This window comes from Chiloscyllium plagiosum, chromosome 31, assembly GCF_004010195.1.
Source record: "Chiloscyllium plagiosum isolate BGI_BamShark_2017 chromosome 31, ASM401019v2, whole genome shotgun sequence".
Taxonomy (NCBI): domain Eukaryota; kingdom Metazoa; phylum Chordata; class Chondrichthyes; order Orectolobiformes; family Hemiscylliidae; genus Chiloscyllium; species Chiloscyllium plagiosum.
The window spans coordinates 40743842-40759978 of NC_057740.1; the positions used below are offsets into that span (position 1 = coordinate 40743842).

Here is a 16137-nt window from a genome sequence, read left to right on the forward strand (position 1 = left end):
TCTCTTTGTTCAGCAACACTCCCTAGGACCTTACCATTAAGTGTATAAGTCCTGCTAAGATGGTGTGTCGCCAAGTTCCCCTGGATTCATTCGAAAAACAGGCCTATGCCAAAATCCCACAGGAAACCAAGGGACGGCAGAACAGTACTGAAATCCAACAATGACCCAGAGTCAACAGGGTCACAAAGAGAGATAGGAACGTTGGACTTAATCTTGGACGGCCAAAGTAACTAAGGTCTTAAAAACAGTGACATTAACTTATTAACTAATTTTCTTGTATTATCTTTAACTAATTAAAACCATCTAAGCTATGGTTAGTTTAGTCCAAACCTTAAAGAAATACAAAATCTAGTCAAAACTGACTTAAGTACAAAGCAAACATTGCATATGCATGCTGTGAGCATGTGTTCTCTTCGAGTAGTGACAACATCTAAGTGCCTAAGTGCATCCAGCCTCTGGGGCTGTGGCCTTTTAGCCTTCGGGGTAAAGTTTAGCAGAACAGTCAAAATCGAGCTTCTGCGACCATCTGTCATTTCCATTCACGCAGACTTAAACATAAATTGTTCTGCTTCAGAAAGATAAAGAGAGAACGAGCGAGGAACTGGAGAGCGGGCAAGAGGGAAACAGAAAAGAATAGCAGGGGAGCAAGCAGAAAAGAAGGTGACAGCCCTAAAGAAAAAGGGAAAACCTTAAAGGGGGTGGATGGGGTGGATGTGTGTGACCATTCCAGAGAAAGAAAGTGAAAGCACATACAAAACAAAAGCAAGTGGCAGAAGTCTATACCAAGGACAAAGTGAATGAAATAAGAGGTAGGAGAACAGAGGGGCAAATTTGTGACAGACGTATTGAAAAACCTAAAAAGATCAAAAATATAGCCATTGTTACAGGCTCAGATTTAAAAATGCTCAGTAAGAAATGGCTCATTTTAAAACATTACTAAAAAACGAATGCAGAGTTAAATGTATCACAGTGTGCACGTGCACTCAATACATCAGCCCAAAGTGAGGTGTCCTTGACTTCATATCATCTCAGTGTCTTCGGGAGCTGAACTTTAAATACACTGCATGAGTACCACCCACCCCCAAAGAAAATACACTTCAGTTATTGAGGTTCTAGACTCTCAGTTGCCCTCTCCCACATGTGAATTTTATAATGGCAGCTACAATCAGGGTTGCACCCCATAACTGTTTAGAAAGTGGAAAACAATTTGATCTCAGATCTGCTTGCCCTAATGCCCACTCCTGAGAGCTCAGTGTGCCATCTGGCAGTTCATCTTAGCATTGGGATGCTCCAGCACACCCAGCATCACTCCAATAATGGTCTGGAGAGCCCGCCCCAGCTGCTCAGCGGTATACGGTTTCCCAAGAGGAGGCACGTGAATGAAAGCGGATTTGCCGTGGCTCAGGTGCAGAGAGGTATAATAGGTAAAATCACAGAGGTATCTGGATGGAGAGATAGAGGGAGACAAAATGTTAGAATTAAGAATTGAACCATTCAGCCCATGTGCCTGCACTGGTTCGATCAAAGCTTCTGATCACCATTCTCCTGAAATGGCCTCATATTCCTTCAACTTTTAATATTTATCGGATTGCCTTTTTATTAAAGAATGACTTAATCTGCTGCCATCGCTCTTTCAGACTTTGAGATCACAACTTGCTGCATTAATAAAACTCCTCATCCCACTGCTCCACTGGCTCTTTCACCAATTATCTAAAAATGAGTCTTCTGATTACCGACAAGCAGCTTATTTATTTCCCTGCTGATACAATCAAAACCCATCATAACTTTGAACACTTTCAGCAAGACTCCTCCCAGGACTCATATTTATTCAAATCAAATTCAGCTGTTTTTTTAAACAAAAACAGAAATTGGTGGAGAAACTCAGCAGGTCTGTCAGCATCTGTGGAGAGAAATTGAGTTAATGTTTCTGGTCCACTGAGCCAGCATCAGAAAAAGTATTCTGAAGTAGAGTCACTGGACTCAAAAGATTAATTGTTTCTCTCTTCAGAGATGCTGCCAGACGTGCTGAGTTCGGTCTGTTTGCTTCAATTAATCACTAGAATACTTAGCGGATTTTGAAAAGATTTGTAGCTCAGGTTGAGGTTCTCTTGAAGTGAATGGGTTTTGAATGGAGTTTAAAATTGACCTCCCTCCACTCTGAACTCCAACCATCCCCCACACATTAGCCCTTTACATGTTCAAAAACCTCCTTAAAACCCAACTCTTCAAAATCCTTCAATCATCTCCTGCGAGTTTTGAAGGAATCCATTGAGACACAAACCGTACCCCATCTCCTCCTTAATTCACTCATGGGACATGGGCATTACTGGCATTTATTGTCTGTCCCTAGTTGCCCCTTGAGAAGATGGAGAGGAGCTGCCTTCTTGAATCACTGCAGTCCATGTGCTGTAGGTAGACCCACAGTGCTCTTCGGGAGGGAGCTCCAGGATTTTGACCCAGAGACACTGAAGGAACTTCATTTACAGATTTTTTTTAAAAAAAAAGAATTCCTCATGCTCTCTCTTCCTGCACACAATTGCTAATTCACTCATCTCTCGGTGGTTGTTCAGCTTCCATCCCTACCTTTAAAGTTAATTGGCTTTGGAGAAAAACCATTGATTCCACAGCTCACCAAGTTCTCACTCTGCTTCTAGCAAGCAGCTGATGTTTGCAAATGATATGAGCTACAGCAGTCAGGGAAAGCCAGGGAGACACGTCATGGGAAGTGGTGACCCCACCCCCTTACCTTCCAGCATCCTGTGAGACAGAAATGACCACGTCCAGTTGTGGGTCAGTGATTTTGTTACACACGACATCCATGTCAATGACAGACTCGAGGCAGTCCGGTCCTCCCTGGACACAGCAGTGATTGTCTGGACAGTAACATCGATTATCCAGTCCCATGTATCCCTGGTTGTGTCCACATTTTTCCAGTGTCACTGTGGTGGCCATTCCCGAAACTCCAACATGGATGAACAACTAAGAAAAGAAAATTCACAAACACATGTCAGAAACTGATGCAGGATAAGGTCAGCTAATCTTGGCCATCACATATGCTGAAGTCTTTGCCACACCCCTCACCATCTTTGACCTAACTTCTATCCCACTCCCTCCTTCCCAGCCACCTCCCAGAGCCTCTCCGTTATTACCCTCTTTCGTCTTTACCAGGAAACTGCAGAGGAAGCTTTTGTCAAAACCTCTATGAGACCCACCCTCAGCACACTTGCTAGGATTTGCCAGAATTTGAGGGATTTTTAACAACCTCCAACCTTACTATTCAACTCATACTTGCCTTTGCTTCTGATGACAATCTGAAAACAAAGCATACTGCACAAGCCTATCAGATACTCTTACTTATCCTTGGGATGGGAAGCTGTTAAATGGACAGTAGGAAGGAAAAGTTCTGTATATGATAGATAATAGAAACCCACACTACCCAGAATCCCATGGGGCCGACCCTGGAGATTTATATTGTGAGCCAGTACTCGAGGTCCTTTGCCAGATGACCACTCCTGGTAACTTTTAGTACTTACCACCTCTACCATACATGGTACCGGCTAAGTGTTATTTGAGTTTTCCGCCACTGATGTCCCTTATATCATCTTGGGTCTGTCTAGTGATTACTGTTAGAGAATAGCCCACTATTCACAGTATAGTATCTACACAGGAGGCACTGTTCGTTGAGAAGGGTTTTTGCATTATAGCAACACATACAATTACATTTGGTTGGAAATACCGGGAACCTACAAGTGACAAATCCACCTAATCCCACTGAAAACTTGGCGGCAACTCTTCACTTCTATCCATGGACCATGTGCACCAACAGGTGAAACTAATGGAAAAGTTAACGTAACTCCTTCAGACCAGTTCTTTAAATGTGAATACAGATTTGGAAATAGCTACAAAATGATAAAGATGACGGTGGGAAACTGGTCCCAATTAAAGACGTGATAACCAAGGATAGAATCAGAGACACAGCATGGAAACAGACCTTTCGGTCTAACCAGTACATGCCAAACTAAACCAGTCCCACCTGCCTACTCCTGGCCCATCTCCCTCCAAACCTTTCATACTCACGTACTTATCCAAACGTCATTTAAACATTGTAACTGTACGTGCATCCAACACTTTCCTCTGGAAGTTCATTCCTCACACGAACCACCCTCTGTGCAAAAATATTGCCTCTCATGTCTTTTTAAAGATCCTTTTCCTCTCACCTTAAAAACATGCCTCCTGTCTTGAAATCCCCCACACCCGGAGTTAAGAACTACAGATCAATTAGATCAGTATGACAGGACAAACAGCTGTTGAAAATTTATTTACCCATTTATGTCGAAAAGTTGAATTAACGTTCAAGTTTAGACTAAATTTTCAATCACATCATACCAGGAACCAGTCAAATGCAGATGAAAATGTCTGTACTAATAGTGTGACTCCCGGGACCAATGAGAATACTGTAGTAGATAACAAGATCCTACTTAAAACTTCAAACCCAAATTTGACATGGGTAGGCAGGAGAACAATATAAGCAGCATTGATACAGTTTGCCATCCAATATAGCTAAAGGTGGGGAGGACTACAGTGGGACTCAAAATCACAGCAAACAGAATTGCACAGTCTTTAAATAGAAGCAGGCTTTTTTTTGCGAGTGAGCTAAACCAATTGGAGACTGAAAGATGTAGGAACAGATTTTGGCCATTCAGCTCCTTGGGTCTATTCTGCCATTCGATGAGATCGTGGTTGATCTGATAATCATCAACACCACTTTCCTTCCTTTTCCCCATAACCCCCTTGATTCCTTTATTCAGTAAAAATCTGTCAAACTCAGCATGGAACATAATTTAATCACCCACCCTCAACAGCTCTCTGCAGTAAAGCATTCCACAGATTCACTAATGCCTGAGAGGAAAACAAACCCTTGTCTGTCTTAAATACGTGACCCTTGTTCAGAAGATGACACCCTGTGGTCCTAAACTCTCCCACAAAGGGAAAGAACCTTTCCACATCTACCCTGTCAACCACCCTCAGAATCTGGTGTTTCAGTCAGGTTACCTCTCATTCCTCTAAACTCCAATGAGTTACAGGCCCAACCTACTCAGCCTCTCCGCATAACAATCTCTCCAAACCCAGAATCAACCTAGTGAACCTATTCTGGGCTACCTCTAATGACAGTAGGTTTTCACAGAAAAGGGGCCACAAACCTATTCAGTGTCCCACTGTGGTCTAACTAATGCCTTGTATAGTTTTAGCAAGAGCTCCCTAGTTTTATACTCCAGTTCTTTTGAAGTAAAGGTCAACAGTCCATTGGAGAATTGTTGCAGAAAACAAATTATGCACCAATAATCAACCAGTCATGTGCAACAGTGCAATTTCCAAACCTAATTGACAAGAAAATCATTCAATCACTATGTTGGACAAGGCTTGTGGTTACTGTTCACAGCTCAAGAAAAGGTTTCCTCGGGATTATATTCTCCGAGAGGAGAACAGGGTCTAACCTGAGGGTTATGACGCTTCCACAGAGAAGGAATCAAATCCAGGACCTTCTGATATTCCACTGGAATCTCATACACATACAGATCCACTTCTTCACCTAGGCCAAGCTTCTGTAATTCCTGAAATAGTCAGAAGATACATGATAGTGGCAGAGGAGACACTGATTAATAGATATCATTTGACCTTGGAATCTCACAGAGATAAAAGCATCTTCAGAATTGATGTCTAAATGATAATCTATGGGTTACATGCAGCACAAAATTCTGCTAAAAGCATCCTGCAAGGCCAAACCAGCCCCATCTGCATTGGTTTCGTACTCACTGGTTTGCTCTGTTTGAATTCTGCCCTGGAGGATTGGCAAATGATCTCCTTCCTACAGAGCCTCATCTCCTCTCTATCGCTGTAACCTCCTTCAGCCCTATTACACTCTCAGATCTTTGTGCCCCAAGTCTGTCCTCTTGGTTACCCCCAATTATCACCAATTCCCCCAACACGCCACACTCTACTCGGCATGTTTTTTTATAGAGGTACTTGCGCAGAATGTAATATTCAAACATAGAAAGGTAGCAGCTAGGAACAAACAGTAGATCATTCAGCCCTTTGAGTTTGTGGCAGCATTCAATATGATCATGGCTAACCCTGCATCTCAATGCCATCTTCCAGTTTTCTCCCCATAACCTTTGATGCCTTTTAAATCTGAAAAAATCTTTCATCAACGTATTCAGTGATGTGGTCTCCAGAGACTTCTGTGGTAGGCATGCTTGCTAATTTCAATTTTCATCACTGATTTGGCAACAGTTTTAAAGAATGACAAAACGTCAAATCATATGGCAGAATTTTTGCAAAGATTAATTAAACCAAAGGTACATTAAGAAAACATGCAGATTAATAAAACAAAGAAATAAAGCAGCCAGATTATGTAGATTTGGGCCTTTGTAAAACTTTTAAATCAGAGGCTCATCCAGTTAAGCTGTGCCAGAAAAAAGCCAGAGTGTAATAATGGACTGGGGCGTTGCCAAGTAAAACCTTGAAGCATAACTACCACATCAATCATTGGGACAACTTAAAAATGCGCATGCGTGCACCAACATGCCACTGAAATACACACAGAAAGGACAGTCTACGTGACAGCATTTACAAAGAACAACTTGTGTACTCTGGCCCACAAACTCACCCTCTAATAAAATGTGGAATCATGAAATGCTTCAGAACAATGAAAGCCTTTGTTGCTTCTCAATAACCTGCAGTCAATCTTGCCAAGATGTGAATTGTGCCATTTTCTGTCATACCAAGAACAACAGTCTTTCCCCACCTCTTTTACCCGAGCAATGTTGATCAAGTTCAAGATGCACTTGAAAACATCTCTCCCTCCCAGTTGGGTGGGAAATCCTCCAAGTGCCCCCACCCTCCTGTGTCTGGTCTGGTCTGGTCTATATGTGACTCTAGATCCATGGCAATGTGGTTGAATCTGAACTGCCCTCTTAGCAATTAGAGACAGAGTTAGTCTAGACAATGATGCCCACACCCTATTAGCAATTAAAATAAATTAAAAACAAAAACGGAAATTGCTGGAAAAACACAGCAGGGCTAGCAGCACCTGTGGAGAGAAAGTGGAGTTAATGTTTCGTGTCCAGTGACCCTTCTTCTGAACTAAACTAAAATAAACTAACATAAAGCTGGGGTCAGCAGGGGCAGAAACATATACAACTTAAACATAAAATAAAGCACACTAATCTGTTTTGTCCGCACAATAGAACATAATAATATGTTAAGACGGGGTTCTGGATACAAAGATTCTAATCTGCTACTATCGAGTTGGCTTGACTTGGAAAAACTGTGGCCCAAAAAAGTCCATTTCTTTGTAATATTTTAGAGCCAACTGAAGAAACAAGCGTTAAGCAAAACAATAAAATAAAATGAAGAACTAATGCTTGCTTCGGAATCATGGAGAAGCTAGTTTAATTCTCAAGGAGTTGTACAGGTTCCAAGTATAGGATGAAGTTGATAACACTTCGCATTCAGACCTGCTCAGCCAGCCAGGAGAGTATACTTCACATTGTACCAGAGCCATAAGCCTCGAGCCCGGGTAACTCAGTCGGTAGAGCATCAGACTCTTAATCGGAGGGTCCAGGGTTCAAGTCCCTGCTCGGGCGGGTCACTTGTGGGCGGCACGGTGGCACAGTGGTTAGCACTGCTGCCTCACAGCGCCAGAGACCTGGGTTCAATTCCCGCCTCAGGTGACTGACTGTGTGGAGTTTGCATGTTCTCCCCTTGGGTTTCCTCCGGGTGCTCCGGTTTCCTCCCACAGTCACAAAGATGTGCAGGGTCAGGTGAATTGGCCATGCTAAATTGCCCGTAGTGTTAGGTAAGGGGTAAACGTAGGGGTATGGGTGGGTTACGCTTCGGCGGGTCGGTGTGGACTTGTTGGGCCGAAGGGCCTGTTTCCACACTGTAATGTAATCTAAATAAGGGAACAGCCCCAGAGAACTGCAACAGAAGCCCAAATTCACCAGTACAAGGAGATTAAAAAAAAGGATCATGTGAAGTCAGAGGATATTAAACGGGAAGATATTGATCCCAAGACATAGTTCCTATTTACTCAAAACCGGTTCCAAATAAAAGTAAGCAGGTTTATTGATTCCAATATTACCTTAACATCTGTGAATGGGGAATAGGGAATAAAGAATGGGATTAACACTAATTTAAGAATTTGCCCTAAGAAACTCTCTTGGGTGAAAGGCCTAACAGGACAGGGGAGGTAGAGCTTGTGGCTTTTGAACAAGAATTGGATAATTATTTAAAGATGAGGAATCTGAAAGGCTACACTGTAAAGGTAGGGGAGCAGACGAGGTGAAATGCCACCAAGAGAGCCAGTACAAATGGTGGACTGAATGGCCTTCTTCAGAACTTAGCATTTCATAGCATTTAATACATGATTCTATGAAAGTGAATTAAGTTTAGTTTTAAGCAGCACTGTTAGATTTGACTGTGATCTGATCATGGGCAAGAACCATGTGGATTGTAGACCTGTGCAGATTGGTTGACGCAATGGTGTTGCCAATTCTAAAACTTAATTTGCTCCTCCCACAACGACTAGACTAACCATTACCAAGAGCCTTTGGTTTGATAAAACGAATGCTTGACTAATTCATGAAGGTGGAGAAAGTGAGGTCTGCAGATGCTGGAGATCAGAGATGGAAATGTGTTGCTGGAAAAGCGCAGCAGGTCAGGCAGCATCCAGGGAACAGGAGAATCGACGTTTCGGGCATTAGCCCTTCTTCAGGGCTAATGCCCGAAACGTCGATTCTCCTGTTCCCTAGATGCTGCCTGACCTGCTGCGCTTTTCCAGCAACACATTTCCATCTCTAATTCATGAAGGTGTCTACAGAGAAGTAATGACCAATATGGATGGAGGGGAACTGGTTGATGTAATGCAAATGATATTCCAAAAGGCACTTGTTTAGATGTTTCAAACATTGCACAAAGCTTATGGTGATAGGGCCAACAATAGCATGGAGAGAACTGGTGAGCAATTGCGAAATACAGAAGTATAAAGGGGTCATTTTCAGTTTGGCAAGTTCTGTGGTGGAATAGCAAAGGGACCAGTGCAAAACTTCAATTATTTGCAACCTTTATCCATGAGATTAGATTAGATTCTCTACAGTATGGAAACAGGCCCTTCAGCCCAACAAGTCCACACAGACCCTCCTAAGAGTAGCCCACCCAGACCCATTCCCCTACATTTACCCCTGACTAACGGACGAACACTATGGGCAATTTAGCATGGCCAATTCACCTGACCGGCACATCTTTCGATTGTGGGAGGAAACGGGAGCACCCAGAGGAAACCCACGCTGACACTGGGAGAATGTGCAAACTCCACACACAGACAAGTCACCCAAGGGAAGTGCCGGGTCCCTGGCACTGGGAGGCAGCAGTGCTAACCACTTAGCCACCGTGCCACCCAGATGGATGAACAGACCAAATTTTTACTTGCTAAATTTGCCATCTTCTCAACTAGGGATGACCCAACTATTGACACCCACAACCCAAGAACAAATAAGACAGCGTAAGCTGTGAAAAGGAAAGGAAAATACAATGTGAGATGTAGGTAAAGTGAACGGTGATAGGTAACATACAAAAAAAGGCAAACTCGTCACCTCAGCGTGAAGAATAGAAATACAGCACATTACTGGAATAGAGAAAGAGGTTACAAAACTTTGCAATGCAGAGGGATCTGGGTGTCCTGGTATATAGAGTCACAAAATGCTCGAATACAAGTCCAGCAAGTGGTTTGAAAGGCAAGTGGAATGCTGTTGATTATTACATGGGAATGGAATATAAAACTAGGGAGATGCTTCTATATTTATGCAGGACATAGAGTGCGACCACATTTGGAATTTGGTGCACACTTGTGTTGAATGCTAAATATCTTACGCTATTACATAAGAACCACGGTTTTCAACTATGATCGGAGCACATTATCTCCTTATTTAATGTAGGGTTTTTAAAACACATTAACTGGACATTCACCTTTCTGGGTTGCTAGGACTTATGTAAGAAACATCACATTTTACCCAACAATTCACTTCAAAATGTCATGATTTGCACTGAATGTAGAGCAAAGAGGTGAGCTATTTATTTGCATGCTCAAAGTTCTGTGCAACCAATTTCATCTCAAACAGAGTATACCTCTTTTTCTATTCCAATCATGCGTTATGCAGCTCCCCATGAAATACACTAATTTTATTCATCTCAACAAATTCCAGTGATAGTCAGCTTCATTTTCTCACCATTCACTTCCATTCTATGCTGTCAGCGACCCAAAAATGTCATGCTTCAAGTGATGTAAGCCAAGAAGCAATCTAAAATCTGAAAACCCTAAACATCACACACTATGAAGCAGTGATGATATCAAAAGCATGCCTCTTGAATGGTGCACTGACCGCAAGACAAAACACAACAAGAATGGGAATTAAGCAGCGAGCTCCTTCCAACAGAGGTAGAATGGGCAATGTTGGGTACTTTCCAAGCCATAAGATTCTGTGGTTAGATGAAAAAGATTACATTCAAAACAAAAAACAGTTATCTAAATTTGGAGGAACCAGTGTTGGACTGAGGTGGACAAAGTTAAAAATGACACAACACCAGGTTACAGTCCAACAGGTTTATTTGAAGCCACTAACATTTGAAGCGCTGCTTCTTCATCAGGTGGTTGTGAAGCAGGATCATAAGACACTGAATGTATAGCATCTAAAAGATGAAAGACTTAATCTAGGTTTATCACTTCAGCTGGTTGACAGTAATCTTTTGGTATAAATTCTGTCTTATGGTCGTGCTTCACAACCACCTGATGAAGATGCAGCGCTTCAAATGTTAGTGCCACCAAATAAACATGTTGGACTATAACCTGGTGTTGCGAGATCTTTAACTTAGATAACTTCCTAGTCTAGATGGGATTGAGGTTCACAAAGTGATGGTGTTAGCAATTTTGGAAAGTGTAAAAATAGATAAGCCCCCTGGGCTGGATGGGATTTATCCTCTGGGATTCTCTGGGAAGCCAGGGAGGAGATTGCTGAGCCTTTGGCTTTGAACTTTATGCCATCATGGTTGCCTGGCTTGGAAGGTGCGAGCTATGAAGAGAGGTAGGTTAGGTTTATTTTCATTAGAAAAAAGGAGATTGAGGGGGGAACCTGATTGAGGTTTACAAAATCATGAAGGGTAAAGACAGGGTGGATAGAGACAAGCTTTTTCCCCAGGGGGAAGGATTCAATAACGAGAGGTCACACTTTCAAGGTGAGAGGTGGAAAGTTTAAGGGGGATACGTGCGGCAAGTACTTCACACAGAGGGTGGTGGGCGTTTGGAACGTGTTGCCAGCAGAGGTGGTAGAGGCAGGCACGGTAGATTCATTTAAGATGCGTCTGGACAGATGCATGAGTAAGTGGGGAGCAGAGGGATACAGATGCTTAGGAATTGGGCAACAGGTTTAGACAGTGATTTGGATAGGCTCAGGCTTGGAGGGCCGAAGGGCCTGTTCCTGAGCTGTAAATTTTCATGATTCTATCATTGTCTACCGGAATAGTGCCAGAAGTCTGGAGGATAGCAAATGTCGCTCCCTTGTTCAAGGGGAGTAGAGACAACCCTGGAAATTACAGACCTGTGAGCCTTACTTCAGTTGTGGGTAAAGTATTGGAAAGGGTTATAAGAGATAGGAGTTATTCCTCTCTAGCTGATTATAAGTTGATTAGGGATAGTCAACAAGGCTTTGTGAAGGGCTCACAAACCTTGTTGAGTTCTTTGAGAAGGTGACCAAACAGATAGATGAGGGTAAAGTGGTTGATGTGGTGTATATGGATTGCAGTAAGGCATTTGATAAGGTTCTCCACGGTAGGCTATTGCACAAAATATGGAGGCATTAGAATTTAGCGGTTTGGACCAGAAATTGGCATGGATCAGAAATCTGGACTCTGATCTCAGCATCAACAGTCCTCACTTTCGCCATGGATCAGAAATTGGTGAGCTGAAAGGTGGTGGTTGATGGGAAATATTCATCCTGAGGTTCGGTTACTGGTGGTACACAGCAAGGATCGGTTTTGGGTCCATTGTTGTTTGTCATTTTCACAAATGATCTGGATGAGGACATAGAAGGATGGGTTAGTAAATTTGCGGATGACATTAAGGTCAGTGGAGTTATGGATAGTGACGAAAGATGTTGTAGGTTACAGAGGGACATAGATAAGCTGCAGAGCTGGACTGAGAGGTGGCAAATGGAGTTTAATGTGGAAAACTGCGAGGTGATTCACTTTGGAAGGAGTAACAGAGTACTGGGCTAATGGTAAGATTCCTCGTGGGGTGGATGAGCAGAGAGATCTGTGTCCAGGTGCATAGATCCCTCAAAGTTGCCAGCCAGGGTTGTTAAAGAAGGCATACGGTGTGTTAGCTTTTATTGGTCGAGGGATTGAGTTTCGGAACCATGAGGTCATGCTGCAGCTGTACAAGACTCTGGTGAGGCCACATTTGGAGTATTGTGTACAGTTCTGATCACCGCATTATAGGAAGGATGTGGAAGCTTTGGAAAGGGTTCAGAGGAGATTTACGAGAATGTTGCCTGGTATGGAGGGAAGGTCTTACGAGGAAAGGCTGAGGGACTTGAGGCTGTGGGACTTGAGGCTGTTTTTGTTAGAGATAAGAAGGTTGAGAGGTGACGTAATTGAGACATATAAGATAATCAGAGGGTTAGATAGGTTGGACAGTGAGAGCCTTTGTCCTTGGATGGTGATGGCTAGCATGAGGGGACATAGCTTTAAATTGGGGTGTGATAGATATAGGGCAGACGTCAGAGTAGTAGTGGCGTGGAACACACTGCCTGCAACAGTAGTAGACCCAACAACTTTAAGGGCATTTAAATGGTCATTGGATAGGCATATGGACAAGAATAGAATAGTATAGGTTAGTGAGCTTCAGATCGGTTTCACAGGTCAGCGCAACATCGAGGGCTGATGGGCCTGTACTGTGCTGTAATATTCTATGTTCTAATCTAAGCCATCCTAAAAATGATTCAAAACTAATTTCTCAAATGCGGTGAATGCCGCAGACACATATTGCTTCGGTGTCTAGAGATCATCGTTGTACAAAGATGAGAGAATAATAGTGGCTTTTGTTCAAAGGAGGAATATTGGTCAGGGCACTGGGAACTTCATCAATTGGAATTCGAAATTGTTAGGAGGATCTCAGTTTAATGCTTTTGTCTCCCAGAATATTATCTTCAGAATGCAAGAGCCTGCATTATTTACTCATACCACCTGATGCAAAACTGAAATAATCATCCTTGTGTAATGGATTATTCTGTTAATAACTGTAAAACAAGTCTATTTCAGAAGGTTACTGTCTCAGAATGAGAGATCAGGAGTGAATTAAGAAGAAATATCTGAATCGTACAGATTATGAATCTTTGTAAATATCCTTCCTTACAGAACACAAACTCTCAGACATTGAGTATGTTCATGATTGAGATTAATAGATTTTTCATTACCAAGGGAATTAAAGGATACAGGGTTACAGCGGAAAAACAGAATTGCATTTGAAGATCAGCTAGAATTTCACTGAATGGCAGGATAGCTCGAAGAATCAACTAGTCAACTCTGGCCCCAACTTCTTCTAGCTTAAATATTTGCTAACTGATATATCGAAACAAGTTGTTATCAGAGATAGATATACCCCAGTACTGTACCCCAGCTTTACACAGTGACAGACCTGTTCCTGCTGGTACTGTTTTGCTAACCTTAGTATGCTCTCTCTATTGACAGCCCAGGTTTGCAAGGTCAGGATTTATAGATTAATGGTTGGATATTTCTGTAGTTTAGCTCAGACACAGCAAGAAAATTCCACAATCCCACTTTTATGCTGGAAAAATGTCTTTACATTTCTTTTTATGATAAAGATCCACCACCAAAAAAAAATTACTTCTCAGTTCAGAGACTGGTGGAGCTCGTAACTTCAGTTTATATTTGACCAAAGTTCCGAATCCGTAAACTTTTACCCAAGTCTGAAGCAGCAGTCTGCGGATTCCTCCCGCTTTGAGAGTTCAAAGAGTCCTCTCACACATGTTCATTACCTTTTAACAAGGAGCAGGCTACCCTTGAATCGATTAGGGAGATACCAAACCAAACCTAACAGTAGAGTCAGCACTTCTGTCCTTTGACTGTAAAGGTCAAAGACTAGGGGATTTTTTTTGAGCAAACTTAGAATCTGTATATCCCTCACCTCCCACAGACATCATTGTTTAAAGTTCCCATTAATCCTTTCAGCTGTTAGGAACAGAAGCCTACTGTGTGGACCTTTAGGATCCAGGTCAATAACAGCTGATGTAGAGGAGGTGGTTTATTATAGTTAATCACTGGAATGGAGTAAATACCTTGTCTTTAATGGTATCAATTGCAGAGAGACTGGTAGGAAAGAAATAAAGAGAAAACATGACTGACAAGTATTTATGCACGTGGTTTTAATTGCCTGGATGTATCAATGTGCAGGGATTTAGGAGAAGAGACTAAATCCAAAGTTTCAAAGTCTGTGACTGATCAGACCAATGCTCGTGGTTTGAAATCCTCTTACAAATCCAAAAGGTACAGGAACAAAAGTTTTGATACTGCATCAAGTTAGGAGAGCAGGCTTTTGAGAGGAGCTATTTGCAGCAATGATGCCTTGCAATGCATACAAATTGATAGCTGTTTTATAACAACCTCAAAACAGAAATTACATAAACAATCATTTACCCAGTTAACCAGGGGTTCTCAGCCACTGATGTGCCCAACCTAATATGGTGTCTCAAATGCATTTGACTGGTTGAAAAATGTCTTGCATTTGTATAGCACTTTTCATGGCCTCAGGACACCACAAAGTGCTCAACTAACAAATACTGTCAGATCGTAGTCACATTTGTGCTCAGTAGAATCCCGCAAACAATGTGATAATAACCAAATAATGTTCTTTGGTAGTTGAGGGATATGTCTCAAAACAGGACACCGGAGAGAAAGGGACACCGGAGAGAAAGGGACACCGGAGAGAAAGGGACACCGGAGAGAAAGGGACACCTGGGAGTTTTCATATTCAGCTGTGGAGGTAGACAGAAACTCAGTTAAGAGCCACTGAAAAGGCAGTGCAGTTCTCGCTCAGTACTGGGAATGCTAACCTGGATTACACAATTAGGTGCCTGGAGCAGGGCTCAAACACATGACCTTTTGACTCAGAAAGGAAAGTGCTACCTAGAAAGCCAGGGCCGAAATGGTGCTGTTCCACTGTGTGTCAGAGATCCCGGCTGCCAATGGCCAGCTCCAATCCTCTAGAGTAAAACTACCACGTGAAAAAGGAAAAGAGACACAATTAGACACAAACTGAAGACGACAGAGTTGATGAGGTTGCCAAATCTGGTTGGACAATATTCCTAGAACTCGCATTATATGACATCCCAGTCCAACAGCCCTTTTACAGACCTCAGTCTCCAATTTTGTTTTTTTAACCGATAAAATGTTGAAGAAATTTAAAATATGCAATGCCTCCAGAATTTTTCTTGCGCACAGTGGTGTCTGGGAGATTAATTTTCCAATTTCGGGAATATCCAGGCATATTTGAAAGATTGGTAACCCTAACAGAAAGTGATTGCATTTCTTTTATATCTATTGGCATGAAACCTTTCAGGAAATGTATATTCTGTGAATAGGTTACAATTTTTTGTTTTAAATACATGTCTGTGTACAGCTCAGACCACAAGTGATTTTCAACATGGGAAAGCTTCTTTGGTGCAATCTTGGGAGTCATTCAAGGAACGGAAAACGCAGGCCTGCCATCATCACACAGACAACTGACCAACGTTAAACATTTCTGATTGATGCCTCTCTGATGAAAATGCAGATCCCGTTGCCTAGGGAACAGACGTCTGGTCGCTTTGCCTTTGTGCTGGCTCATTCCCACTGCCTGCTGTCTGGATCAGTGCTAATAAATAGTACAAAGCTCGTGAGTATGTTTAGGGTCGATGTCGGGTGCGTGGGGTGGGGGTGGGGTGGAGGGCAAGGAGAGGAACACAATTAGAAGTCGATATTGAGCTCATGCATGAAACCATATTACAACCAGGAAGTGGCCAAAGGGCT

At 42.4% G+C, this 16137-nt stretch overlaps 1 protein-coding gene and 1 non-coding gene across 2 annotated transcripts in view; one reads left to right on the plus strand and one right to left on the minus strand.

Moving 5' to 3' along the window:
- Nucleotides 1-6: 6 nt before the first annotated feature.
- The window catches only part of pgpep1 (pyroglutamyl-peptidase I), a 29732-nt gene continuing 13601 nt past the window's right edge, over nt 7-16137 (minus strand). The window contains exons 3-5 of the mRNA XM_043721479.1: nt 5496-5612; nt 2747-2979; nt 7-1442 (exon numbers count right to left, since the gene is read on the minus strand). Of these exons, the coding sequence (XP_043577414.1) occupies nt 1250-1442; nt 2747-2979; nt 5496-5612 (543 nt within the window). The 3' untranslated portion in view covers nt 7-1249. The remainder of the gene's footprint in view (nt 1443-2746; nt 2980-5495; nt 5613-16137) is intronic.
- Nucleotides 7574-7646, plus strand: trnak-cuu. The gene has a single exon. It is a non-coding gene; the product is annotated as a tRNA-Lys (tRNA).